General features: G+C 44.4%; 1 protein-coding gene across 1 annotated transcript; it reads right to left on the minus strand.

Annotated features, from left to right (window-relative positions):
- Window positions 1-20,241: 20,241 nt before the first annotated feature.
- On the minus strand, window positions 20,242-26,602 carry MCIDAS (multiciliate differentiation and DNA synthesis associated cell cycle protein). The gene is made up of 7 exons (XM_072826479.1): window positions 26,367-26,602; window positions 26,169-26,280; window positions 25,912-26,003; window positions 22,704-22,776; window positions 21,912-22,135; window positions 21,172-21,282; window positions 20,242-20,939 (listed from the first exon to the last, which is right to left on the minus strand). Exons 1-7 carry the CDS (start codon window positions 26,481-26,483, stop codon window positions 20,499-20,501), a joined length of 1,170 nt encoding a protein of 389 aa, XP_072682580.1. The 5' UTR covers window positions 26,484-26,602; the 3' UTR covers window positions 20,242-20,498.
- Between the last annotated feature and the right edge of the window lie 1,233 nt (window positions 26,603-27,835).

The following is a 27,835-nucleotide window of genomic DNA, read 5'->3' on the forward strand; positions in this document are numbered from 1 at the left end:
TTTTATTTATTTGAGAGAGAGCGAGCATGAGGGGGGAGGGGCAGAGTGAGAGGGACAAGCAGAATTCCTGCTAAGCATAGAGATCATGACCTCAGCCACCCAGGCACCCCTTAAGACTTTTCAGTCTATTTTATTTTAAGATTTTATTTTTAAGTAATCTCTACATCCAACATGGGGCTCAACTCACAACCCTGAGATCTACTGACTGATCCAGCCAGGCACCCCTCAGCCAATTTTAAAATAGACAAAATTCACAGATTAAATCATAGGCTGTTCATCACAAAAAACAGATCCTGGAGAGTGGGCAGGTCAGGGTGGCTCCCTAATGATACGGAATTATACATAAGGATAAAATTGGAGAGTTGCCTTTCCTTTATTTTTTTTTAAAGATTTTATTTATTTATTCATGAGAAACACAGAGACATAGGTAGAGGGCAGGCTCTCCATGGGGAGCCTGATGCAGGACTTGATCCCAGGACCCCAGGACTATGCCCTGAGCTAAAGGCAGACCCTTAACCACTAAGCCACCCAAGTGCCCCAAGTTGCCTTTCCTTTAGATTCTATGGGTTCTTTTGGTTTTAAGAGTTCCCTTTGACACAGAAATTTCCTCAGCCAGGTCACATTATTAAGTGTTACTTATTGACATCTTAGCAGAAATTGGGTAAAAGCAGGAATGAAATAAGGATAAATCATGGGCATCATGGAGTGAAGGAAGGATAAGAGAGCAGGACAGACAACAGGAGTTCCAAGTGCCAAAAACAAGCAGCTCAAATTTTACTGAGGCAGAAAAAAATGTAAATTTCCCAAGTGCTTGTGTTATCAAGTGAGAAAATGTAAGAGCACTTTAAAAATGTTAGCATTCTCTACAAATAATAGCTAACATTTATTGAATTCAAATGTGACCGCTGTACTTGTTCCCGTTAATATTCAATTATGCAAAATCCTATGGGCATCCATCTATGAGTAAAGGAGGCCCTGGGTCATATGGTTCCTCTCTGTTTAACCATTAAGGAACAGCCAAACTGTTTTCAAGAGTAGCTGGACCACTTTACATTTTCCAGATAGGAAACTGAGGCATGGAGAGATTAAATAACATGATAATCCCACAGCCAGTAAATGGTTGAGCTACGATTAATAATGTGCCCCAAAACTGCTCTGAATATTTTTTGCTGAAATATAGCTGTTAAGTTTTTCTTTTTGCATTCTTCACAGGCGCTATGGTGTTCTTTGTTTGTTTTTTAAGATTTTTATTTATTTGAGAGAATAAGCAAGAGAGAAAAAGAGCGCACGTACAATACAGGGAAGAGGCAGAGGAAGAGGGAGAAGCTTTGTGTGTGGAGAAAGAGAGTGGTCTAGTTTCATTCTTCTGCATGTGGATGTCCAATTTTCCCAGCACCATTTATTGAAGAGACTGTCTTTCTTCCAATGGATAGTCTTTCCTCCTTTATCGAATATTAGTTGACCATAAAGTTGAGGGTCCACTTCTGGATTCTCTATTCTGTTCCATTGATCTATGTGTCTGTTTTTGTGCCAGTACCACACTGTCTTGATGACCACAGCTTTGTAGTACAACCTGAAATCTGGCATTATGATGTCCCCAGCTATGGTTTTCTTTTTTAAAATTCCCCTGGCTATTCAGGGTCTTTTCTGATTCCACACAAATCTTAAAATAATTTGTTCTAACTCTCTGAAGAAAGTCCATGGTATTTTGATAGGGATTGCATTAAACGTGTAAATTGCTCTGGGTAACATTGACATTTTCACAATATTAATTCTGCCAATCCATGAGCATGGAATATTTTCCATCTCTTTGTGTCTTCCTCAATTTCTTTCAGAAGTGTTCTATAGTTTTTAGGGTATAGATCCTTTACATCTTTGGCTAGGTTTATTCTTAGGTATCTTATGCTTTTGGGTGCAATTGTAAATGGGACTGACTCCTTAATTTCTCTTTCTTCAGTCTCATTGTTAGTGTATAGAAATGCGACTGACTTCTGGGCATTGATTTTGTATCCTGCCACACTGCCAAATTGCTGTATGAGTTCTAGCAATCTTGGGGTGGAGTCTTTGGGGTTTTGTATGTAGAGTATCATGTCATCGGCGAAAAGGGAAAGTTTGACTTCTTTGCCAATTTGAATGCCTTTTATTTCTTTTTGTTGCCTGATTGCTGAGGCTAGGACTTCTAGTACTATGTTGAATAGCAGTGGTGAGAGTGGACATCCCTGTCTTGTTCCTGATCTTAGGGGAAAGGCTCCCAGTGCTTCTCCATTGAGAATTATATTTGCTGTGGGCTTTTCGTAGATGGCTTTTAAGATGTCGAGGAATGTTCCCTCTATCCCTACACTCTGAAGAGTTTTTAGGAATGGATGCTTTATTTTGTCAAATGCTTTCTCTGCATCTATTGAGAGGATCATATGGTTCTTGGTTTTTCTCTTGCTGATATGATGAATCACATTGATTGTTTTACGGGTGTTGAACCAGCCTTGTGTCCCAGGAATAAATCCTACTTGGTCATGGTGAATAATTTTCTTAATGTACTGTTGTATCCTATTGGCTAGTATCTTGTTGAGAATTTTTGCATCCATGTTCATCAGGGATATTGGTCTATAATTATCCTTTTTAGTGGGGTCTTTGTCTGGTTTTGGAATTAAGGTGATGCTGGCCTCATAGAACAAGTTTGGAAGCATTCCATCTCTTTCCATCTTTCCAAACAGCTTTAGCAGAAGAGGTATGGTTTCTTCTTTAAACGTTTGATAGAATTCCCCAGGGAAGCGATCTGGCCCTGGACTTTTGTGTCTTGGGAGGTGTTTGTTTGTTTTTTAAGATTTTATTTATTTATTCATGATAGACATAGGGGGAGAGAGAGGCAGAAACACAGGCAGAGGGAAAAGCAGGCTCCATGCAGGGAGCCTGATGTGGGACTTGATCCTGGGACTCCAGGATCGCGCCCTGGGCCAAAGGAAGGCACTAAACCGCTGCGCCACCCAGGGATCCCCTTGGGAGGTTTTTGATGACTGCTTCAATTTCCTCCCTGGTTATTGGCCTGTTCAGGTTTTCTATTTCTTCCTGTTCCATTTTGGTAATTTGTGGCTTTCCAGGAATGCGTCCATTTCTTCTAGATTGCCTAATTTATTGGCGTATAGCTGTTCATAATATGTTTTTAAAATCGTTTGTATTTCCTTGGTGTTGCTAGTGATCTCTCCTTTCTCATTCATGATTTTATTAATTTGAGTCTTCTCTCTCTTCTTTTTAATAAGGCTGGCTAATGGTTTATCTATCTTATTAATTCTTTCGAAGAACCAACTCCTGGTTCTGTTGATCTGTTCCACAGTTCTTTGGTCTCGATTTCGTTGAGTTCTGCTCGAATCTTTATTAACTCTCTTCTTCTGCTGGGTGTAGGATATATTTGCTGCTTTTTCTCTAGCTCCTTTAGGTGTAAGGTTAGCTTTTGTATTTGAGTTCTTTCTAGTTTTTGGATGGATGCTTGTATTGCGATGTATTTCCCCCTCAGGACTGCTTTTGCTGTATCCCAGAGATTTTGAACTGTTGTATCTTCATTCTCATTAGTTTCCATGAATCTTTTTAATTCTTCCTCAATTTCCTGGTTGACCCTTTCATCTTTGAGCAGGATGGTCCTTAACCTCCACGTGTTTGAGGTCCTTCCAAACTTCTTGATGTGATTTAGTTCTAATTTCAAGGCATTGTGGTCTGAGAATATGCAGGGGACGATCCCAATCTTTTGGTATCGGTTAAGACCTGATTTGTGACCCAGTATGTGGTCTATTCTGGAGAAAGTTCCATGTGCACTTGAGAAGAATGTGTATTCAGTTGAGTTTGGATGTAAAGTTCTATAGATATCTGTGAAATCCATCTGGTCCAGTGTATCATTTAAAGCTCTTGTTTCTTTGGAGATGTTGTGTTTAGAAGACCTATCGAGTGTAGAAAGTGCTAGATTGAAGTCACCAAGTATAAGTGTATTATTATCTAAGTATGTCTTAATTTTGGTTATTAGTTGATTGATATATTTGGCAGCTCCCACGTTCGGGGCATATATGTTGAGGATTGTTAAGTCCTCTTGTTGGATAGATCCTTACAGTGTCCCTCTTCATCTCTCACTAATGTCTTCGGGGTAAATTTTAGTTTATCTGATCTAAGGATGGCCACCCCTGCTTTCTTTTGAGGACCATTTGAATGGTAAATGGTTCTCCAACCTTTTATTTTCAGGTTGTAGGTGTCCTTCTGTCTAAAATGAGTCTCTTGTAGACAGCAAATAGATGGGTCCTGCTTTTTTATCCAGTCTGAAACCCTGCGCCTTTTGATGGGGTCATTAAGCCCATTCACGTTCAGAGTTACTATTGAAGGATATGAGTTTAGTGTCATCATGATATCTATTCAGTCCTTGTTTTTGTGGATTGTTCCATTGGACTTCTTAAAGGGGAATTTTAAGAGTCCCCCTTAAAATTTCTTGCAGAGCTGGTTTGGAGGTCACATATTCTTTCAGTTCCTGCCTGTCTTGGAAGCTCTTTATCTCTCCTTCCATTTTGAATGAGAGCCTTGCTGGATAAAGTATTCTTGGTTGCATGTTCTTCTCATTTAGGACCCTGAATATATCCTGCCAGCCCTTTCTGGCCTGCCGGGTCTCTGTGGAGAGGTCTGCTGTTACCCTAATACTTCTCCCCATAAAAGTCAGGGATTTCTTGTCTCTTGCTGCTTTAAGGATCTTCTCTTTATCTTTGGAATTTGCAAGCTTCACTATTAAATGTCGAGGTGTTGAACGGTTTTTATTGATTTTAGGGGGGGATCTCTCTATTTCCTGGATCTGAATGCCTGTTTCCCTTCCCAGATTAGGAAAGTTTTCAGCTATGATTTGTTCAAATACATATTCTGGACCTCTGTCCCTTTTGGCGCCCTCAGGAACCCCAATTAAACATAGGTTTTTCTTCCTCAGGCTGTTGTTTACTTCCCTTAATCTATCCTCATGGTCTTTTAATTGTTTGTCTCTTTTTTCCTCAGTTTCCCTCTTTGCCATCAACTTGTCTTCTATGTCACTCACTCATTCTTCTACCTCGTTAACCCTCGTCGTTAGGACTTCTAGTTTGGATTGCATCTCATTCAATTGATTTTTAATTTCTGCCTGATTAGCTCTAAATTCTGCAGTCATAAAGTCTCTTGAGTCCTTTATGCTTTTTTCAAGAGCCACCAGTAGCTTTATAACAGTGCTTCTGAATTGGCTTTCTGACATTGAATTGTAATCCAAATTTTGTAACTCTGTGGGAGAGAGGACTGTTTCTGATTCTTTCTTTTGAGGTGAGGTTTTCCTTCTAGTCATTTTGCTCAGTGCAGAGTGGCCAAAAACAAGTTGTTTTGGGAAAAGGAGAAAAAGAGAGGAGAGAAAGAAGGAAAGAAAAGAGAAAGAGAAAAAAAAGAGAAAAAAAAGAAAGGAAGGAAAAAAAGGGGGGTGGGGGAAGCAAACAGAAATAAAAAAGCAAAACAAACAAACAAAAAAACAAAAAAACAAGGGGGAGTATCCTCTGATTCTGTATACTATATGTCCCTTGACTTCCCCTGGAGCTTTCCAGTGCTGCTTGGTCAATAATTTGTTTTTCCCCTGTCCGTCTAGCTGGTCTTCTGGGGGAGGGGCCTGTTTGCTGATTTTCAGGTGTTAGCAGTTGGGGGAGCTGCTGTGCCCCTGCCTGGTGCAGGGCTCAGTGGGGGTTGTTTACCCCGTGAGGCCCCAGGAGCAACAGCCCTAGTGGCGGGGCCAGCTCTGGAGCCCTGGAGTCAGCCCCTGCAGTAACTCCGGAGCTCTCCGTCTGCAGGGCCTGGAGGCTCCGGGGCGGGGCCGCTGATCTGCTCAGCTCCGGGCAGGAGCGTCCTCGCTGTCCTGGGCCCTCCCGGCCTCTGCCTGTCCCGGGGGGAGGCCGGATCCTGGTCTGTGTCCCGGCGCCCTGTGCTCCGGGGCCTGCGCTGTTGGATTCGCGCTCCCGCCCCGCAGCCCCCTCCGCGGAGCCGCCCCCGAGCCCCCCCCCCCCGAGCTGCTCCGGGTCCCGCCGTGCGCGCTGCAGCCCTTAGGGAGCTCGGCGCACTCTCCCGGGGCGCAGGTGTCTGTTAGTGTCCCAGGGAGCCCGAGGGCATCCCCGCCCTCCTGGGTCCTGCTCCAACTCCCTGCGAGCCCCTTTCCGCCCGGGAAGGTCGGTGCAGCTCCTGCGTCTCTGGGTCGGGGCTCTCCTGTCCTGGGGACACTCGCCCCGGCCTCAGCCCGGCTCCTCGCGGGGCCCCTCCCCCTTAGATGCCTTTTGTTTCTTTATTTCTTTTCCCCCGTCTTCCTACCTTGATAGAAGCGCAAACTCTTCTCACTGTAGCATGCCAGCTGGTCTCTCTTTAGATCTCAGGCCGAATTCGTAGATTTTCAGGATGATTTGAAGGTTATCTAGGTAATTTGGTGGGGACAGGTGACTTGGGGACCCTACTCTTCCTCCGTCTTGCCCCTCCTCTGCTCTGTATCGGTTCTTTATTCTTTTTTATTGCTGACCAATATTCTATTGCATGGACATACTACATTTTATTTGTCCATCAGATGGTAGACATTGGGCTGATCACACCTTTTGTTTATATGAATAATGCTGCTATGAACATGCATGCAAAAGTTTTTGTATGGACATGTTTCACTTTTCTTGGGTAGATACCTAGAAGTAGAAATGCTGGGTCATATGGTTCCTCTATGCTTAAACTTTAAAGAGGGATCCCTGGGTGGCGCAGCGGTTTGGCGCCTGCCTTTGGCCCAGGGCGTGATCCTGGAGACTCGGGATCGAATCCCATATCAGGCTCCCGATGCATGGAGCCTGCTTCTCCCTCTGCCTGTGTCTCTGCCTCTCTCTCTCTCTCTGTGACTATCATAAGTAAATAAATAAAAATTTAAAAAAAAAAAAACTTTAAAGAAACAGCCGAACTGTTTTTCCAGAGCAGCTGTCTCATTTTACATTCCCACCAGCATTCTATGAGGATTCTAATTTCTTCATATTCTCACCAAAACTTTTTAATTTCTTTTTTATTATAGCAATCCCAGTGAGTGTGAAGTGGCAACTATTTCATTGTGGTTTTGATTTGTATTTCCCTAATGGCTAATGATGCGGAATATCTTTACATAATATGCCATGATTTGATTATTTCTAAAACTTAGAAAATCAAGACTTCAACTAATAGTAATATGCAAAAGACACTAACCTGGGAAGGACCAAGCTCCTGACCACAGGATCCTGGTTTCATTCATCTTGGAGACTTTCAGTGCAAAGCACCATTCTGTACACAGTAGAGGTGTCCCGTAAATGTTTGCTGAACTGCAGTCCCGATGTTCTTTTGTAAGTCAGTTGCACTTTCCTACAGAAGTAATTTTAAATGGTATTAATAACTTCACAAATTAGTCCGTAAAAAACTTTTTTTATCCTTTAATGTAGCAGAACCATGGTACTAAGAATACAAGCCTGAGCCCTGGGTCTTGCTAACGGAGTGATATGGTACAGTAGAGAGCAGAACAACTAGAATTTTCCTAAATCTCTCCTGCTATGAGCAGAGGTCCAGGTCTAGGGTATGAGGGTGGGGGAGCAGACTTTTCCTTTTTTACTAATACATAACACACATAAAGTGCATTCATCTTAAATGTATAGCTTGATGATTTTTTTAAGACAAATACACCAGTGTAATCACCATCAAGATGAAGAAAGAACATTTCCACCAGTCTGGTTTTCCTTGTTCAGTTTTCCCTGTCACTCTTGTCACCATAGACAACCACTACTCTGACTTCAAAACCCTCAGTTTTACCTAGAAAAACTTTTCATTTATCTATTTTAGATTTTACTTATTTATTCATGAGAGACACAGAGAGAGAGAGCGAGAGGCAGAGACACAGGCAGAGGGAGAAGCAAGCTCCATGCCGGGAGCCCGACGCAGGACTCGATCCCGGGTCTCAATCCCGGGTCTCCAGGATCACGCCCTGGGCCAAAGGCAGGCACTAAACCGCTGAACCATCCAGGGATCCCCTAGAAAAACTTTTTATTTAGAATTTATCTCTGCCACCCTTGCACCTCCAATTCTAGTCCCCATTTTCTGGTTACCTAGAAGGATGCAATTATCATGCTTTTCACAGTTCTGCCCTGACCTGTTTCCCAAAGTATTCTTGGATCCAAGAGACCTGTCTCCCTTGCCTTTGATCAAACTCTCCTTTTGTTGACTCAGCTTTTCCCAAGTAGATTGTGAGCTCCTCAGGAATAGGGACTCTACTTTCCTTGCCTTTAGGAACACAGGAAATGTTCTATCTGCTTGTCAAATGAAAGCGTGTGACCTCGGGTATATAGGAAGGGAAAAACAAACTCAGCACGACAAATTGCAGTAATTCATAAATGCCATACAGTCCCGTATTCCTTCCAGAGAATGTGAAATAAGCTGCTTAGTCATGGGAGGTGGGAGGCAGGGGAGGCTTACAATAAATAGTGGAACAAAGGAGTCAAAATGTTATGGATTGGTTGACTACAACTCTGGGCAGAATAAAACCAATGGTTGTAAAAAACTAGGATGAAATTCACCAAAATATGAACAATAATTACATTTGGAAGCAGAAACTAGAGGTTGTTTCTCATTACTTTATTTTCTAAAACTGAATAACATTTGCTACTGTTATAATGGAAACAATCATGTTTTTTAATGAGACTACTTTAATCATAGAAAAATGATCCAAAATATCTTTAATCAGAGAAAAGTCAGACCATCTATCTAAGTGAAATGAAAAGATTGTGAGGAGCTGTGTTGTGGCAGAGCAGGAGGCCTTTCATTCATTCAAGATGAATGAAACCATGTCAGGATGGATTGCTGAAGGAATTTCCAGCATTTTGCAAGTCAAATATGCTTTTTCTGAAAGTATCCAGAAAATCAATTGTTTCAGTTCCCAATTTCTCTTTGCATGTAAAGGAATAACCTCAGTGTGTCCAACTTTGCAATTAAATTCTTCTGTGTTAATAGTATAATGTACATTCTTCTGTATTAATAATATATCATAATATTAATAATATAATAATGAGGTTAACGTAACCTTTTAAACAATACAAGCATCCATAGTTTTTTCATTTGTCGACCATATAAATTTCATTCAGCACAATGTACTTGTTTTGACACAAACGTAGCATCAAATCCAAACTATAACTCAACTTTCCAGGTTTTTCTTTGACCTACATTTTCATTTGTTTCTATCTCTTGTTCTAGCATGTGAAAAGAAAATGTTCTCAACATTTACTACATTGGCAATGATAAATAGTCTTAAGATAAAACCAAGATAACAAAGTGTAAATGTCTTTCTACTTACCTATCATATCATTAGTTTCATCTGAAGGAAAAACAAAATGTTTTCTGCTTCTCAATAACCCTACCTTCTTTTAAATTAATAAAGATTTTTTTATGAATTTTTGATGATCATAGAAGATTTAAGCCTATAAGAGGCCAGCCTCTTTTTATCTTTTTTGGTAAGAAAACAAACCCAAAGGAGTATACCCAAGTGCATGATCTCCTAAACAATGAAAAATAATATTTCACGTAATATTTGAGCCTGGAAGATGTTTTCTTTCTCTGCTAAAGCTGAGGCAATTCATAAAATCTCTTCTCATACAACTAGTGTTAATATATTAAGAATCACTTTACAAAAGGTATGTGTAAGTATTTAAAAAAGCTTTTCTGAGTAGAATGTAAATTTTAACAATTTAAATTAAGGGAGCATCACACCATCTAAGTTTCATGCATCACATCAATTGGCATAATGGGAAAGGAGATTAGAAACAGCCAGGACTGCAGAGTATAAGTAATGGGAGTCTTTCTGATTGAGGCAGAAAGTTTGTGTTTGAAAGACTAATAAACTTGAGAGGTGCCTGGGTAGCACAGTCTGATAAATGTCTCTCTTTTTTTTTTTTTTAAGATTTTTTAATTATTATTATTCATGAGAGAAAGAGAGAGAGACAGAGACAGAGACACAGGCAGAGAGAGAAGCAGGCTCCAAGCAGGAAGCCCGATGTGGGACTTGATCCTGCGACTCCGAGATCACGCCCTGAGCCAAAGGCAGATGCTCAACTGCTGAGCCACCCAGGCATCCCTAAATGTCCAACTCTTGATGTCAGCTCAGGTCATGTTCTCAGGGTCCTGGGGGTCAAATCCTTTTGGGTTCTGTACTCAGAGTGAAGTCAACTTGCAATTCTCTCTGCCCCTCCCACTCGTGTGTGTGTGTGTGTGTGTGTGTGTTCTTTCTCTCTCTCTCTCTATAAATAAAATCTTTTTTAAAAAAGACTAAATTTTAGGGATCCCTGGGTGGCGCAGCGGTTTGGCGCCTGCCTTTGGCCCAGGGCGTGATCCTGGAGACCCGGGATCGAATCCCACATCAGGCTCCTGGTGCATGGAGCCTGCTTCTCCCTCTGCCTGTGTCTCTGCCTCTCTCTCTCTCTCTCTGTGACTATCATAATAAATAAATAAAATAAAATAAAATAATTAAAAAAAAAAGACTAAATTTTAGAGCAACTGTAAACAGCCTGCACTTAGCATATCAATTCAGATATAAAGATCTAATCAGTTTCCCATGGTCCAGTATAGACAGTCAAGAAATAGAGAAATGGGCTGTGGAATGATATAAAAGGTGGAGTTTTTTTTTTTTTTAATTCACTTCTGGACTTACTTCCATACTATTTTTTTAAATTTTGTATTTAATTTCAATTTAATTAACATATAGTGCATTATTAGTTTTAGAGGTAGAGTTTAGTGATTCATCAGTTGCATACAACACCCAGTGCTCAATACATCAAATCCCTTCTTTAATACTCATCACCCAATTACTCCATCCCCCCACCCCCCCTCCTCCAGCAACCCTTAGGTTGTTTCCTAGCGTTAAGAGTCTCTTATGAGGGCAGCCCGGGTGGCTCAGCGGTTTAGCACGGCCTTCGTCCCAGGGTGTGATCCTGGAGTCCTGGGATTGAGTCCTGCATTGGGCTCCCTACATGGAGCCTGCTTCTCCCTCTGCCTGTGTCTCTGCTTCTCTCTCTCTCTCTGTCTCATGAATAAATAAATAAGATGCTTTAAAAAAAAAGAGTTTCTTATGATTTGTCTCTGTTTCCATCTTTTATTTTTCCATCCCTTCCCCTATGTTCATCTATTTTATTTCTTAAATTCCACATATAAGTGAAATTACATGACTTTTGTCTTTCAAAAGAGGGAGATTTTTTAAATAAGAGGATTGATTAAGATTCTCTGAAGCAATCTGGCTCCTAAGAAATGACTAGTTGTCAACCACAAATACATACTGAGGCTATAGGCTCTTCGCCATCCGCTGTAGATAGGCATACAATTGTTTGTAATTGAAAGATTCTCTTCTTCTCAGTCAGTTTTCTTTATAACTTCTCAAGGTAAAAAAAAAAAAAAACTTCTCAAGGTAAAAGAATCTAAAAAACAAAACAAATGAATAAGCAACAACCGAAGAGATAAACAGAGAACAAACTGGGGGTTGTCAAAGGGGAAGGGGGACAGGGAAGGGGTGAAATGGGGAAAGAGATTAAGAGGTACAGACTTCCAGTTATAAATAAGTCACAGGGATGAAAAGTACAGTATAGGGAATATAACCAATAATATTGTAATACACCTACTGTGTGATAAGCATTTCATGATGTATATAATTGTTGAATCACTATGTTGTACACCTGAAACTAATTTAGTATGCGTCAACTAATACTTCAATTCTAAAAAAATAGAGAAGCTCTTCAGATATTTTTAAGAAGAAGTATTGTAAATGAGTAGAGTAACAACTATTCATAGATACAATCCTGGACGATATCTTATCTTCAGCCAAAATCATCTCACTGTAACTGTACCCCCAAACATTAATTAAATAAAAACAAACCTAGGTTAAGCCACTATTTACCTGACAAACTTAAAAATCACCTGTCAATATTATATACAAAAGTTGGCTCCATATATGTTGGCAAATCGAACTCCAATAAAAAAAATATACCAAAAAAAAGTTGGTTCCATAAGCTAGTCTGATAAAAATGTATTGCCAATAAATACACATTTAATAGAATAAGACATTATTGTTTGTATATAATAAAGACTATATTTTTTGTATTTGGACAGTTTTAATTTGTCATCCTAATTTGAACTAGAGTTCCATTTAGTTGATAGGTCTTCAAACTAACTGTAGGCCTTTTTCCCCCACCAGTATAAATCTATTAAATATTTTGTACCATCATTTAGCTGACCTTCAGGGGCTTTAAGTATTTGGTTCAGAAGATAAAATACTTACTGAGTAAATCATTTTTTAAGCTAACTCTGAAGAAAAAGCCATTCTGTTATAGATGTGACTTTCAGATGTTCAAATTTCTTTATACTACAATGATATAAAGATTTTTCTATGATATAGCTGTTTTCATTATTCACTTAGCAATTTTGAATGCATTTCAAAATTCCCATAAAAGTAAGCTTAACACATAACCCCATTCCTTCAGCTTCTCTCTCATGCCAACCCCTCCTCCACTTACTCTCTTCTTTCCATTCCCTTCACGTAGCAGAGCTCTCCATTACTGGTATACATGCATTATGGTTAAGATACTTACTGTGGAGTGTTTACTTTTAAGAATAGGTATCAGCAAAACTTTCTAAATTTAAATGCAAACATGTCTTGCTTTCAATCCAGAAACAAAAGAAACTACAGCTATAGTTTCTCTAAGTAGTAACACCTGTAAATTCTTTATTTGTTGTTGAATTTGCAGTTTTACATTTTGTTTGTTCAATACTGGCCTTCATCTTGTTATCGAAGTAACATTCTGATTTTACTTTTTAGTTTTTGCCAATTGATGGTTTCCTAAGCATTGCTGAAAAGCCTAGCTTTAATTCCTCCCCTCCAGTCTAATATGTTTAAAGTTTATTATTCAAAAACAGGAAAACTTCCTTCATCTGTAATAATAGTAATTAGCATATACACTAAACTGCTGCAAATATCAATAATGAGGACAAAGGATCTCACTGTAAAGTTTTAAGTAAAAGCCAAATATTAGTAAACTAAAAGCAAATGTAATGAACATTGTTCTGCTCAGTTACTTTTGGGCATAGATAAAAGATATGCCACAGCGGAAGACATATACCATATGGTTTCACTCATATGTGGAATTTAAGAAATAAAACAAAGGAAAAGAGGATCCCTGGGTGGCTCAGCGGTTTGGCGCCTGCTTTCCTCACAGGGTGTGATCCCAGAGTCTCGGGATCGAGTCCCATATCAGGCTCCCTGCGTGGAGCCTGCTTCTCCTTCTGCCTGTGTCTCTGCCTCTCTCTCTCTGTCTCTCATGAATAAATAAATAAAATCCTTAAAAAAAATAAAAATAAGAAATAAAACAAAGGAAAAAAAGAGAGAGAAACTAAAAAAGAGATTCTTATCTAGAGAGAACAGGGGGTACCACTCACCAGAAGGGGGGTGGAGGAATGGGTAAAATCGATGAAGAGGATAGCATGGAATTGTTGAAACACTATATTGTACACCTGAAACTAATACAACACTGTATATTAAGTACATTGGAATTTAAAAATAAATAAATAATAAATTCTTAAAAAGACATGCCAATTTAGATTTAGAAATAATATTAAGTCTTAGCAAGATAATTTTTGCTATTTTCTTTGTTTAACTTGAAAAGGAAAGAGCTGATAGGATGAAAGGATGGATGGGTAGATGGATGGAGAGAGACATAGTGACAGCATTAAGATATAAATGTTATGGGAAAAAGAGACAAATTTCTCATGCAGAAAAACTCCAGATAATTTATATAGATAATCTACCCAAAGGAGGAACAGTTGAACTCCCCATTTCTTTTTCTTTTAAGATTGATTGATTTTTTTAAAAGATTTTATTTATTTATTCATTAGAGACACAGAGAGAGAGAGGCAGAGACCCAGGCAGAGGGAGAAGCAGGCTCCATGCAGGGAGCCTGATGTGGGACTCCATCCTGGTTCTCCAAGATCACACCACAGGGCTGACAGCGGCACTAAACCAGGATCATGACCTGAGCCCAAGGCAGATGCTCAACCCACAAGCTACTCAGCATCCCTAAGATTGATTGATTGACTGATTTGAGAGAGAGTGAGGAGGAAGGGTGGGTGCAGGAACAAAGGGAGATGGACAGAGTCTTATGTAGGCTTCTCTCTGAGTGTGGGGTGGACTCAGGCCTATCTCACAACCCAAAGATCACAACCTGAGCCAAAACCAAGAGTTAGTGCTTAACTGACTGTGCCACCCAGCTACCCGCCACAAACTCCTTACTTCTTCTTCTTCTTTTTTTTTTAATGTCAGCATTTCTTTTTTTTTTTTTTTTAAGATTTTATTTATTTATTCACAAGAGATGCAGAGAGGCAGAGGCAGAGATATAGGCAGAGGGAGAAGCAGGCTCCATGTAACCACTGAGCCACCCAGGTGTCCCTCCCATTTAAGAGTAGACTACATGTACTAGATGCACAAAGAAAAAGGAAGAGTAACTTTATAGTGAAGGAAACTGATGAATATTGTGCAGTCAGGTGATCAAAGTCAACAATCAACAGTCACAAATTATGTTGATAGAATGTACTCTTGTGAGCAGCCCTGGAGGCGCAGTGGTTTAGCGCCGCTAGCAGCCCATGGCCTGATCCTGGAGACGAGGGATCGAGTCCCACATCAGGCTCCTTGCATGGAGCCTGCCTCTACCTCTGCCTGTGTCTCTGCCTCTCTCACCCTCTCTCTCTCATGAATAAATAAATAAAATCTTTAAAAAATATATCATAGTCTAAATTCAACAGATAATTTCTATCTCTTCAAGTCATTTATGTCGGCATCTTGTTGATACCAAAGTAAAGTAAAAGAAAATTAAAGTGAAAGATTAAGTTAACAAAGTCATATTCCGGGGGTGTGTGTGTGGGGGGGTGTACTAAACTTCTGAATGATGGACTCTTTTTTAAAATTTTCAGGAGACTTAATATTGTTTCTGGAAATGTTAGCTCAGCTGCAGTAAAAATAAAACCATATTCACAGGTTTTACTTCTTCCTTTTTAATCCTTATGACTTTTATTTCTTTTCCTTGCCTTATTAAACTGGCAAGAACTTCCAGTATACTGTTAGCTAAAAAGAGCTTTTTCATAGATGAGAATCTTTATGGAGGAGAAACATTGTATTATTAGGTTTATAGTGTGTATTTTTTTAAAGATTTTATTTATTTATTCATGAGAGACACAGGAGAGAGAGAGAGAGAGAGAGAGAGAGAGAAAGAGAAGCAGAGACACAGGCAGAGGGAGAAGCAGGCTCCATGCAAGGAGCCTGATGTGGGACTCGATCCCTGGTCTCCAGGATCACACCCTGGGCGGAAGGCAGGTACTAACCTGCTGAGCCACCCAGGGATCCCACTAAATAAAATCTTTAAAAAAATTCCATACACACATATATATAGAAGAGCAGGAATAACTATGTTAATCCAACAAAATACACTTCAAACCAAGGATATGGCCATAGATAAAGACAAACACTCCATAATAATAGGAAGGGTCAATACCTTAAAATAAGCATAATTATTATAAATGTATGTGCCTAATAAACTTCACAGTATGTGAAGCAAAAGTTAACATAATGAAAGGAAGAAATAGATAATTCAAAATTGCAACTGAGGATTTTAGTAGCATTTGATAAGACAGTAAAAGCAAAAATCAGTAAGGATATAGATGATCTAAACAAAAATATCAACCGCCTTAATCTAATTGACATCTAAAGTACACTACACTCAATAACTTGAGAATACAAATTCTTTTCAAATCCTATATTTCTTTTTTAAAAAGATTGTATTTATTTATCCATGAGAGACACACAGAGATAGAGGCAGAGACACAGGCAGATGGAGGAGCAGGCTCCATGCAGGGAGCCCAATGTGGGACTTGATCCCGGGTCTCCAGGATCAGGCCCTGGGCTAAAGGAAGCGCTAAACCGCTGAGCCACCTGAGCTACCCAAATCCTATGTTTCATGTACCAATTTAGAACATAAGCATGCCATTAAATCTCAGTAGATTTCAAAAGATCAAAATCTTTAATAGTATTTTCTTTAACTGAAGCAGAATTAAATGTTGATGCTGTCACAGCAAATTAAAGTGGAATCTTTGCAGGTAAGGCCCACATATTTGGTTTCCAAACCTCCCCAGGTAATTCAAATGAGAACCTATGTTGAAAACCAGTGATCAAGGCATATAGCAGAAGCCAGCAAGGGAAATAGTCAAAAAAGATAAAAAAAAAAAGATTGCATCTGGTGAGTACAGTGACAATGGGAGAGGCAGATCATTACTTTCATATATAAGTTCTCTATTATTTTATTTAAGAGTGTGTGTATTGCTTTGATAAAATTCCAAATTTACTACTAAAAATTTCTTCCTCTAAAGAGTACTCCCCATGTACCCTTATGCAACTGGATTCTCCACTGTTAATTCTCTACCTCTGATCTCTGTTTTCATCAAGACACCTATCCCAATTTTAAATTACAGATTAATGTGTTTGCAGATTATTGTTTATTTCATTCCTTAGCTTCTAAGCTCCAAAGAGGCAGAACAACGCCTGTTGTATTTACCAATGTACACCCAATACCTAGTACACAGTAAGTATTCAGTATATATTAGTTAAGTTAGTGAATTATTAAATGGCTGGATTTGTTTTTCATTTCTATGATAAATGTGTATTACTGTTATAATACAGCATGATATATGCTGTTATAAAAAGAAAAAATGTATTTTTAATATAAATAAATAAATAAGAGTGAATGTGGTATCCACATTTAGGCTTGCTTAAATTCTTTTCCTGGTTCAGTCATTACAGATGAAAGAAATGCAATGCAATCTTCAAGGCTCAGTTTACATGAGTTATACCAGGCTTTTGTTGTTGTTTCCTAAGGTCTTATGCTCTTATTTTATATTTTCTCACTTATAAATATTTTTAGAAAATCTAAATATTGGTAGGGAAGATGGAGACACAAGATTAAACCTTCCTGGCACCTGGGGCACTCAGTTGGGTAAGTGTCCACCTCTTGATTTGGGCTCAGATCATGATCTCAGGCTCCTGGTCCTCAGCAAGGAGTCTGCTTGAGATTCTCTCTTTCCCTCTCCCTCTCCACCCCCCACCACTATTCTCTCTCTCTCTCTCCCAAATAAAAATAAATAAATCTTTTTTTAAAAAAATCAAATCTTCATCTTTAGAAGTAACTCTGTATGTGTGTTGCTTTTGAATAGATGATTTGCTTATTTTCTACATTTAGGGAAAGATTGATTTTAGGTTTGTACAAAAAAAAAAATCTCTCTCATTCACTTCTCTGTTCTACTCTATGTACTCTAATCTAGTGACACTAAATTTAATCTAATGTAATCTGATCTCTAGTGATATGGGGAGGATGACAGCTGTTTCAACCTAGTTACCTTTGGAAACATCTCCCTCCCTCCTATCCACTCCCCTCAATACAGTGAATGGTGAAAGCCAGGCAACAGTAAGTTTTTTTATTATATACATATAATATATATAATAAAAATATATTTAAATGTATAATATATATTTTAAGATATATATTTTATATAATATGTCTATATATAATTATTATATGATTATAACTTATAATTATATAATATATATTTATATATAATATATTTTAAGATCTATATAAATTTAAAATATTTTTAAAATATTTTATTTATTTATTCACGACAGACACAGAGAGAGAGGCAGACATATGCAAAGGGAGAAGCAGGCTCCTTGCAAGGAGCCCAATACAGGACTCAATCCTGGACTCTAGGATCACACCCTGAGCCAAAGGCAGATGCTCAACCACCGAGCCACTGAGGCATCCCAGGTTTTTTTAATTATATTTATCCAAATATTATTAATATTCAGAAGGAGAATATGCCTTAATTTTGGTCATAGCTTTATAAATATCCTTTTATTCACACCAAATGAACTGGTTTTGATTTTGCAGCAAGTATGCAAGTCCCCTCCAGTGTGATGATGAGCATTTACCACCCATATGTATGTCAAACCAAATAGCATATTCATCTGTTAACAAAAGCCATGTTGTGTCATATTTTAAAAGTTGACCAATAACATTATTGCTTTTGGAATTAACTGAAATTTAAGATTTACACTAGGCTGATGAAATTCAATTGCATAAAAGTAATATTTGCAAAGATTAATGGTTAATTAAAGCTATTGTAGTGCTTAAGGTTTATCATTTTCTCAAAAAGCAAGCAACTCCAAAAAAAAAAAAAAAAAAAAGGAAAGGAAAGGGCAGCCCGGGTGGCTCAGCAGTTTAGCATCACTTTTGGTCCAGGGTGTGATCCTGGAGACCCGGGATTGAGTCCCCACATTGAGCTCCCTACATGGAGACTGCTTCTTCCTCTGCCTGTGTCTCTGCCTCTCTGTCTCTCTGTGTCTCGCATGAATAAATAAATAACATCTTTTTAAAAATAAAAAAGAAAAGGAAAAATTTTGAAGCTACAGAATAACAAAGTTAGTAGTACCCTAAGGTTTTTGACTCTTGGGTGTTATTTTTTTTTTTTTAAGATTTTATTTATTTGAAAGAGACAGAGTGAGCAAGAGAGAGAGAGAGCACAAGTGGGGGCAGGGGAGAAGCAGAGGGAGAGGGAGAAGCCGACTCCCCTGCTGAGCAGGAAGCCTGGGGTCCGGATCATGACCTGAGCTGAAGACAGACACTTAACTGATTGAGCCACCCAGGGGCCCCTCTCCTGTGTTTTTACAGGAGTTTCTACTGCAGGAGGTCCTGAGTTCAGAGTAAGTAGAAGCTTTTTGTTTCCCCCACAGCTTTGAGATCAGTGAAGGAGAGTTATTTCACTGAGGCACCAACCCCTTGACATTCAGCACTAACGCAAAGGTCTCCCTCCTCTTTGTACTGGGAAAAAAGGAGACCCGCTCCCTGCTCCTTATTTGTCAGTGTCTTTCTGCTGATGGGTTCTCAGGGCAAGTTAAGAGTCCTTGCTGGTTTTGTTTTTTTTCTGAACCTGAACTGCAGTAACTTTATACATAAGCCGATGAAAAGAATTTTGAGCTGTCCAGTGTACTTAAGAGTCCGTTTGTTGGACAAAATATGAGGAAATGTGGTCTATTTTATCACTTTTTGTTTGTTTGTTTCTAAATACAGATAACAGTACCTAGGACAACCTGGAGGAACAGGTTCTGCAACCCTGCCCAGCTCACCTGTTATCTGATACCACCACTTAGATGGCAGAATGAGCATGTATCGGGTTTGGAAATGTGCCCAAGCTGAGGCCGCAAATGCAAGAAGCAGCCCTCATGTTGAGAAGTGGGAAGGGTAGGACAAATCACTACTTGACGTATGCCAGTCACATAATTTCACAACAGAGTGGATAAAGGAACCCCACACAAAAGGAAATAGAAAAATGTTAAAGTGAAGCCACTATATAACATACATGTTTTTCATAGATCAATCCTAGAAATATAAGACATGAATGTGCACCCCCGTTTTATCGATGGAATTCAAAGAGACAGTTTTACCTTTAGCAAGATTTCCACACTTGGTTTCTGGTGCACGTGCATCCGTGCCCACACACACACACACACACACAAATATATATTCTTTTTCAGTGAAATATGCCATTTTCTTAAAACATGTTTTTCACCAACAAAGTTTGCTTTTTGTGTGATTATTCTGTTCAGAAATATAAACTATATATAATTAATATAAACATATACCATAAATCTTACAAAATTATATGAATGATCATTATACAAATATGTTTAGCACCTATTTTGTGGATAGCCCATTGCCTCTGAGCATCTACATTTTTCTCTATTGCCCTAAAGCAAGTGTTTGGCTATCTCTCCTAATTTTTTATTCTTCCAGACTGAATAAAAGTCTTAAAATTTTTTTTTTCAACAGTACAAAAACTAAGGGTCCTTCCAGGGGAAGTTGAGTGATGTAATGAAACAGTCACTCAGAAACCTGGTTTCTGGCCTACAATTTTTAAATGACTGGTGAGAAAGACCAGAAGTTCCCAATAATGATTATTATAGAAAATCACTTAATCTCTTAGAGCCTCCTTTTCCTTCTTATAAAACCAGGGCATTGTATAATTCTAAAATGGCTAAGTGATTTCTAAGTCCTTTCCAGTTCTAAAAGAACATAATTCAAAGCTGCTAAAGACAGACTTTTAAAATTGATCGAGATTTATATGTGTACACATGCACTGTGAAAGGGGAGGAAGTGTGCAGTATTTTACACCAGGACTTTACAGTACATCATCATCGGGACTTTTTGTTGTTGTTGTGGTTCCTGAAAAAAGTGTCAGGGTGGCAATGGCCCAGCAGGGGGAGCCCTTCCGAGAAGTCGGGGTCGGGAAGCAGTTCCAGCAGCTCCCGCTTAGCCTCCAGGCGCTTCAGCCCGGATCGCGGGCAGCGTTCTGGGGAACCACATCGCCGCTCAACTCGGGACCCAGCGGAATTTGTAACCCCCGCTGGCCGTCCGGATGGTGAAGGCGTTGCCCTGGGGGAAGGCGAGGGTGCGGATGGTGCTGTGGCTGCGGATGGGGGTGCTGAAGGAGCCGCCCTCTTGCAGCTCGCTGTGGCTCAAGTTGAGCGCGCTCCGGCTGCAGTCGGTGCGCAGCCCCCGGAAGGCGCCGTGCAGGTTCCCCGGGACGCCTTCCCTGCTCGCCGGCTCGGGCTGCAGCCGGAGCCGCTTGGGGTCGCGGCTCTGCAGCGCTTCATCGCAGCGCTCGGAAATCTCCCGCAGGATGGCGTCCACTTCCGCGCAGTCCTGCCCCGCAGCGCTGAACAACTCCTCCAGGCTCCTTTTGGCTGTCGCCCTGAGCAGGAAGGGCTCGGCCGTCGCTCCGCGATCCCGGGACTGCGTGATCATCAGCTTCTGCAAACGATGCGGAGGGGCGCCACGCTGGGGCCGGCCGGACCCCACCCCCCGGCCCCGCGCGCTCGTGGAACTCCGCGGACTTAGACGCGGGCTGCCAGCCGCTCAGCGAGCCCCAGCCGCCCGCGCCCTCCTCCCCGGCCCGCCGCGTCCCGTACCGGGGACAGGGTGGGGGCTGCTCGGGAGCACTGCCGACGTCCCGCAGTGTCCCACACGCCAGCACCCCACTTACATCCAGCACTGAGGCCAGGTGTCGGGTCCGACTGGCAAGTTCCTTCAGTTTCACGTTCCGCTCTTTGAGCGAGGCGATCTCCTCCTGTTTCTGGGTCAGCGTCACGTGCAGCTGCAGGAGGAGACCCAAACACTAGGACGTAGGCCACCGTGGTCGGTCTCATCTGTATACTCCGCGCGAATTATACCAGGATCCTAACCTCTAACCTGGAACTGGGGACCCAAAGCCATTCGCACTGGTGAGAGTAATAATCACTTTTGTTTATTTGACCTTTGTTTTTACAAAGCACTTGGACAAAATGTATCCCAATCCTCAGTGTAGCGTGGTGGTGAAGAGTACGGACTTGGGCAACAAGCAGATACAGGCTCTGCCTCTGAAGTTCCATCTTGCTGCGCCTCAGTTTCCCAACCTGTAAAATGGGGCTAGTAACGGTATCTTCTTGTTCAGTGGTTGTAAGTATTAAATGAGAAGAAAAAGTAAATTGATAAGCACAATACCAGGCACATAGGAAGCCTTCAGTAAATATTGGGAAAATCTGGTAGGTAGGATTATTCCCGTTTACTGAGGTTGGAAACTGAGTAGAGCCACTGGAGCCATAGCAGCTATGTGAAGCACTGGCCCGTCCACTGGTTCTGACTTACACAGGGGCACATTCCCCCTCCTGCAACCCCCATTTCCGCCCTGGGCCCCATACCCAGTCCCCAACCCGGGATTCCTGGCGGCCAGCCCAGTGCCCCTACTTGGTTATTCTCAACGAGCGCGTCCCCCAGCGCCCTCTGGTTCTGGTCGGCCACCTCCTTCCAGTACTGCTCCGGCGGGGGCACGTCCGGAGGGCGCAGCGGCGGTGACTGCAGGGCCCTTGGGTCCAGCGGCGGAGAGAGACAGGGCCCAAATGGCAATACGTCGCAAGGAGAGAAGGGGAAGTCTCCGCCGGCCAGAGGAGGCGACATCAAAGAGGATGAGTCTGAGGAAGAGCGGGAGCTGGGTTTGCAGCCTCAGACTCGTGCCCAGCAAGCTACGGGGACAAAGCGCCACGCCAGGTGTAGGGTTTATGTGAAGATGTTGTGAAAGTAAAGCACCCCTCACTTTGCAATCCCCACTGTCCCCAGGCCCTTTCTGGTATCTTCTCCATACACAGCAAGGCGCTCCATATATGCCTATAGAGTTTATCTGAATTCAGCCTCGGCGGGGGCCAGGTCAAACCTCCCTCAAGTCACACAGGTCCGCCGTGCTGTGCACTCCTGCCACCCAACCTCTCCTTGACCACATCACAGGGTAGGGCTCCCTCTCCCAGAACTCAAACCGATAAACTGAGAAAGAGCTATAGATTCAGCGATTCATCTGCTCCAGTAGAAAGGGTGTTGTCTCATAAATATGAAGGAGCCCGACCCATTGACGAGTTACTGACGACGTTGGCAGGTGTCGGGTTGACCCACCTGCGCGACCACGAAATCGAAATCTGAGCTAGTGTGATTTGCGGAGTGGGAGACAGCCCGCCTCCTTAATATAAACTGCAAGGAGCCGGCACTTGCCTGCAATGAGGTCATCCACGGTGTCCCTGAACTCCTGCAGATCGAAGTCCTCTGCAGTTGGCAGACAATGGTTCTGAAATAAACCAGAGGCGTGAACTAGTTTAGGTCAAGTCCCGCCGGTCTGAAACCCTTGCAGGCCGCCAGGAGCCCTCCGGGGCCCTCGCGTGGGCCGCCGAGCTCCCACCCGGAAATCGGGGCCCCATCCCAGGCTCGGAACCCAGCAGGCCTGCACTGCCCTGGTGGCGAGCGGGTCCCGAGGGTCCTGGGGGGCGCTGAAGCTGCGCGGCGCCGTTTGAGGCCAGAGTCGGTTCCGCGCGGCACGGTGGGCCCCCGCCCGGCCTCCGGCAGGGGACAGTCCCCCTGACACCTGCCGACCCGCTGCCTCCGCGAGCCCCGAGCCGTTCCTCCGGTTCGACTTACCTCCGACCCGCCGAGGAGCTACGCCCAAGATAGGCGAGCCGGGGCGCGTACACTCCACCTGTCCTCCCCAGCCCCGCGGGCCAGGTGCGGGGGCCTCCAAAGACGGAACTTGAGGCCTCAAATCACTTGGGGGAGCCGCCAAGGCTCCCCCCTCACAGCTCACCCACCTTCTCCCCGCACAGGAAGGGAAAGGCTAGGCTAGGACGAGGGGTCCGGGATGCTACGGGCGGTGCTTGGGTTCGGCTTGCGGCGAGCGGGGCCTCCATCGCTCTTCGGTCTCTCACCAAGCCCGAGTTTGCTTTCTCCGCACGGTGTCTGCACCGCCCGCATCTCGAACCGGACACTCCCCGGGGTTCCAGCCGTGGGCCCGGTGCGGGAGGCAGGAGACCCTGGGCAGCTGGCAGCCCCGACGCATTCTTACTCCCTCCCTTCCCGCACATTGAGAGTTGACAACACTCTTCGCGCAGTCCCTCTGTTAATTCTCGCACAATGTAGGAAGCAGGCAGGGCCCAGAAAGGGATTCCTCCCCCTCTGATGAAGAATCTGAAGCACAGAGGAAGGGATTTGCCCAAAGTCCTCCAACTCTGAAATAGAATTGGGGCTCCTCCCCTGAAATGATAGTGACTATTTCAATCTTCTTTCCTCCATGCCTCATAGCCTCCAGCTTTTCTCCTTTTTTAAGGAAAGCCTGCCTTCCAATGAAGACAGCACTGGGAAAAAGGAAAGAAGGCACAGGGTGTGAGGGAATGCATCCAATATGCATGTCAGAAATATCTACTCTACTGATTCCACTATTATTAATGGATTCCTTTGCGTTAATCATATTCATGTCCCCAAAGCCCTTCCCTACTATTCAAATACTGCTGAGAAGAGGAACTTACTCTCACCCTAACCTTGAAGAAAGTACAAGCATCAGCTTTCCTCCAGGAGGAGTGCTTCAATCTGGGAGACCTCAAGCATCAGTTGGGAACGGAGGCTATAAGGGGGAAAGGTGCTTAGAAAGGTCTGAGACCAATCCTGAAGCACAAGTTCTGTCCTGGTTGAAGGAGCAAGACACCAGACTCATTTTCCAAGGGCTGAAGGATTCCTCTTACTAGAGATTTGGCCAAAACCCTGACCACGAGATGGGGCCCAGGAAATGCTTCCTCCTATGCTATGCCAGGTTCTTGGCTCATCTTGGACCTCAAACAAATACTTCTGGAGAGTTTCCTCTCTCCGGTCACCTTACCCAGCAGGAAGGAGGCTAGGAAATTTGACCTGACTGTGCTCTGGCCAAGGTTTTCCAGGGGATCTTCCTCTAGGGGGTGTCTGTACCAGCTCTGTCTCCCCCAGGAAAAGTCCTCGACCCCTTTGGCCATCTGGCACGAACTCTGTACTTGAAACTTTGAATCCTACCTTCCCAATTAGATAAAAACCTGGCATTTTTCCAAACTACAATGGCAGCCAAAAAAAAAAAAAAAAAAGACTAATACAGAACAAGATGTGAAATTTAAGTTCTGAATACTTAAGCAAAAATTCAGTAAGAGCCTGCTTGGTTTTCATTACTTGCAAAATAAACATGGAGTAAGTGACTGGGCCTCTGGGTCAGTTGAAAGATGCTCTGGTATTGTCTTTCCTTATCTGAACATCCAGATCTAAAAAGAAAAACAAAATGGCCTCTGCAGGGCAATGCCCACTCTCACCTCTCGCCTTAGCCATCTTTGCTCTCAGTGGCCACCTACCCTGAGTCCATCTGGGCTCTAATCCAATTCTAAAGGCATTTTGGGAATGCCTGGGAAGCTGTGTCCCACCACCAACCTCAGTTCTGGGGCGTGGTCTTATCTTCTGGAGTGTTCAGAGCTGGGCATTTCCCCCAGGACCCCATCTCCCCAGGACCTGCTGCCAGGAAGCTGGAACTGGCACTCTTCCTGTGGGTTGCATCTAGTTAAGGCCTCCTGTCCTTCTGGACACTTCATATCCCTCGGATGAGCCAGGCAGTCTTCTGGCCTCCCAGACACCAGTGCTGGGGGACTCCGTCATCTACCTGGGGAGTGTCAGCCCTGACAAGTGGTAGAAGTGGGATGGAGTAAGAAAATAGGTTTTTGAGGGGGGAAAAAAAGTCAAATACCTCTTTGCCCCCATGAGGGTAAGTGACATGAGCCTTTGGAGGGGGTGGGGAGAGGAATGACTTTTTTTTTTTTTAATGCCCAACTGCTCAAGAGCCATCTCTGCAAAGAGGAACGTTTTTGCTGTCAGAACTCTTCCAGAGTTCTTTGTCCTTTGTTCCTCTTCCCTAAATGTAAACTCTATTCATCTTTTCCAGTCTTGATCGAGTAGTTATCCTTCAATCTTCACACTCCTTAGATACCCAGGGAATGAAAATTGTTAGTAAGTGTCTGGGAAGGGACTACTGGGAGCATGGACAGGACAGGTACCAGGTGCCCAGCGCTCAACTTTGCTCCCACCTAGTCTCCTGGCTCCTCGGGCGCATCTCCAGATTCCTTGTCACAGCTCCAGGGAATAGACAGGGAGGAGAACAGGAGACCCCTTCCTTGGAGGGAAGCCCCCCAGGTGGGCCCCTCTGTTCCAGGTGGGTCAGAACAGCTCTGAGGATGCCGGCACAGCGGACTAGGCGGGAGGAAGACGTTCCGATCCTCGGGACTGAGATTCCGGCACGACGTCTGCCCCCACTAGCCAACTGCGCCTGAGCTCCCCGCCCCAGAGGAGCCTTTGCGGAAGCGAACCCTGGACTCCGGAGTGGGGGTCTGGGCTGTCGGAGGCCGCCCGGCTTCGAGCGGAGGGGAGGTACCTGCGAGGCGGCCAAGTCACCGCTAGGCGGCGCGTCGGAGCCGAGGAGCGAGGAGCAGTCGGCGAGGTCCTGGAGGTCAATGGTGGTGAGGGCTGCGGGGAGAACCGGGCGCGCGCGCGGCCGACCCTGAGTCTCTCCGCCCGGGCTCGCGGCTGCCAGCCCCGCCGCGACGTCGGGGCCCGGGGCAGCAACGCTCTTCCGAGCCGCGCGGGCCCTTCCCCCCACCCCGGGCACCGTGCGGGAGCCACGAGGCTCACCTGGCAGCGCAGCGGGCTCCGCGCCCCGGGGGTCCTCGTACACAGACGCTGGGCCGCCGCCGCCGCCGCCGCCGCCGCCGCCGCCAGGGAAGGACTTCCGCGGAGGGGCGAACTAGCCGGACACAGAAACGGTGGGCCTGGGTCAGCCCTGGGGCCCCGGAGCGTGCGGACCCTGCCCGGCACCGGCCCGCCGCCCACCTTCCTCTCCGGCTTCCCGGGCTTGCAGAAGGGCCGGCCCCGCGGCGCCAGCATCCTGTTGGGGCAGATGCTGTCGAAGGCTCGGCGTCCGGCCGCGGCGCCCCGGCACGACTGCATCCTGCCTCCCGGCGCCGCTCATTCGGACGCGGTGGCCGCGGCTGCAGAAGCGAGCGGCTCTCGGCGGCCTGCGCGCTCCGCCCGGCGCCAGCAGGGAAGGCGCGTGGCGGGCCGGAGGCCGGGGTGGCTGTGGAGGTGCGGAGGGAGGGCCGGCCCGAGGGAAGACGCGCGCGGGCGGGGCGGCTCGCGCCGGAGCGCCGGAGGTGGCGCCTTCAGCCCCGGACAATCTGCGCGCGGGCGGGGGCGTTCAGCCCTACCTGGCAACGGCGCTTCCCCCGGGAGCGGCGAGCGCGGGGCCCGGGCCCGCGGGCGCCCTTTCGGAGAGCGTTGGCGCCGCCGCCTCCCGGGCCGCGCCGCAAGAAGGCGGAGGAGAGGGGGACGAGCCCCACGGCCCCTGACACGGGGTCCCGCCGCCCTGCTTTTGGGCAGCGGGGACGAAAAAGCCAACGATCCCTAGTTCATCCCCGTCGCACCCCAGCCGTAAGGCACACTCTCAAAGCCAGCCTCCGGCGTCTGACCGCCACATCTGATGCGGATGTGGAATTGGAGCAAGGACTCCCCAGAACGGCCCCGGGTTACAGAAGACCGTTCCCCCAAGGCTGGGGGCGCACTTCTGGTTTTGACTCTCGGGCTAGGACACGCTTTCTCTTGGCCTGAGGCCTAGAGCCGCACCCGGGACCCCTAGCCCCGCACTTTCCCGGGCAGCGACGCCCGAGTGCAGCCTTTAAAAGCGGCGTCTGAAGATTCAGGTCGACCCCAAATCCCCTAAGATCCCAGTCTCTTTCCAACTCCCACCCGCACACAAGACCTCATCTGCCCACCGCAGCATTTGGCCACCCCGGTTCCCAGCCGGCCTTGCTGGCTCTGCCGAAGTCCTGGCTGCCCTTCCCAAGACCCAGGCCTTTCCCAAGAAGGGGCATCTCTGTCAGGCCACTCTGACATCAACATTGAACATCTAAAATTATCTTGGTAAGCTATTGGGAACCTTGTGTCTCATACCCAGTAGTAGCGATGAAAATCCTCTTTTAAACTGGCATGATTCCTTTTTTATTTCTCCCTATTATGTGGATTAATAAAGACACCCTTAGCAGTGTTGGAGATGGTTCTGCAACAGTAGAGCTAGTATAGACTTACAGACTTTTTAACTCCTCTATAAATGGGGGGACCTGGCTGAGGTAAGGTCAGGCATCTAGAGCTGGTGTGGTGTCACTGATGGCGAGGTGCTTTGGCTTCAGGGTCAGAGTGCCTGAGGATTGGACCTAGGCTCCACCAGATAGGTCAGCCCCAGATCTTGAGGAAAAGCATAACGCTGAGGCACCTAGCTGGCTCAGTTGGTGGAGCATGTGACTCTG

The sequence above is a fragment of the Canis lupus genome, chromosome 5, assembly GCF_048164855.1.
Source record: "Canis lupus baileyi chromosome 5, mCanLup2.hap1, whole genome shotgun sequence".
NCBI lineage: Eukaryota > Metazoa > Chordata > Mammalia > Carnivora > Canidae > Canis > Canis lupus.

Excerpts from the sequence above, each read along its gene's own strand:
- MCIDAS (XM_072826479.1), bottom strand. The coding sequence starts at position 26,483 with ATGCAGTCGTGCCGGGGCGCCGCGGCCGGACGCCGAGCCTTCGACAGC. Across the intron at positions 26,004-26,168 it reads GGAGCCCGCTGCGCTGCCAG|CCCTCACCACCATTGACCTC; the intron begins GTGAGCCTCGTG and ends TTCTCCCCGCAG. Across the intron at positions 22,136-22,703 it reads CGTGGATGACCTCATTGCAG|ACTCATCCTCTTTGATGTCG; the intron begins GCAAGTGCCGGC and ends GCTCTTCCTCAG.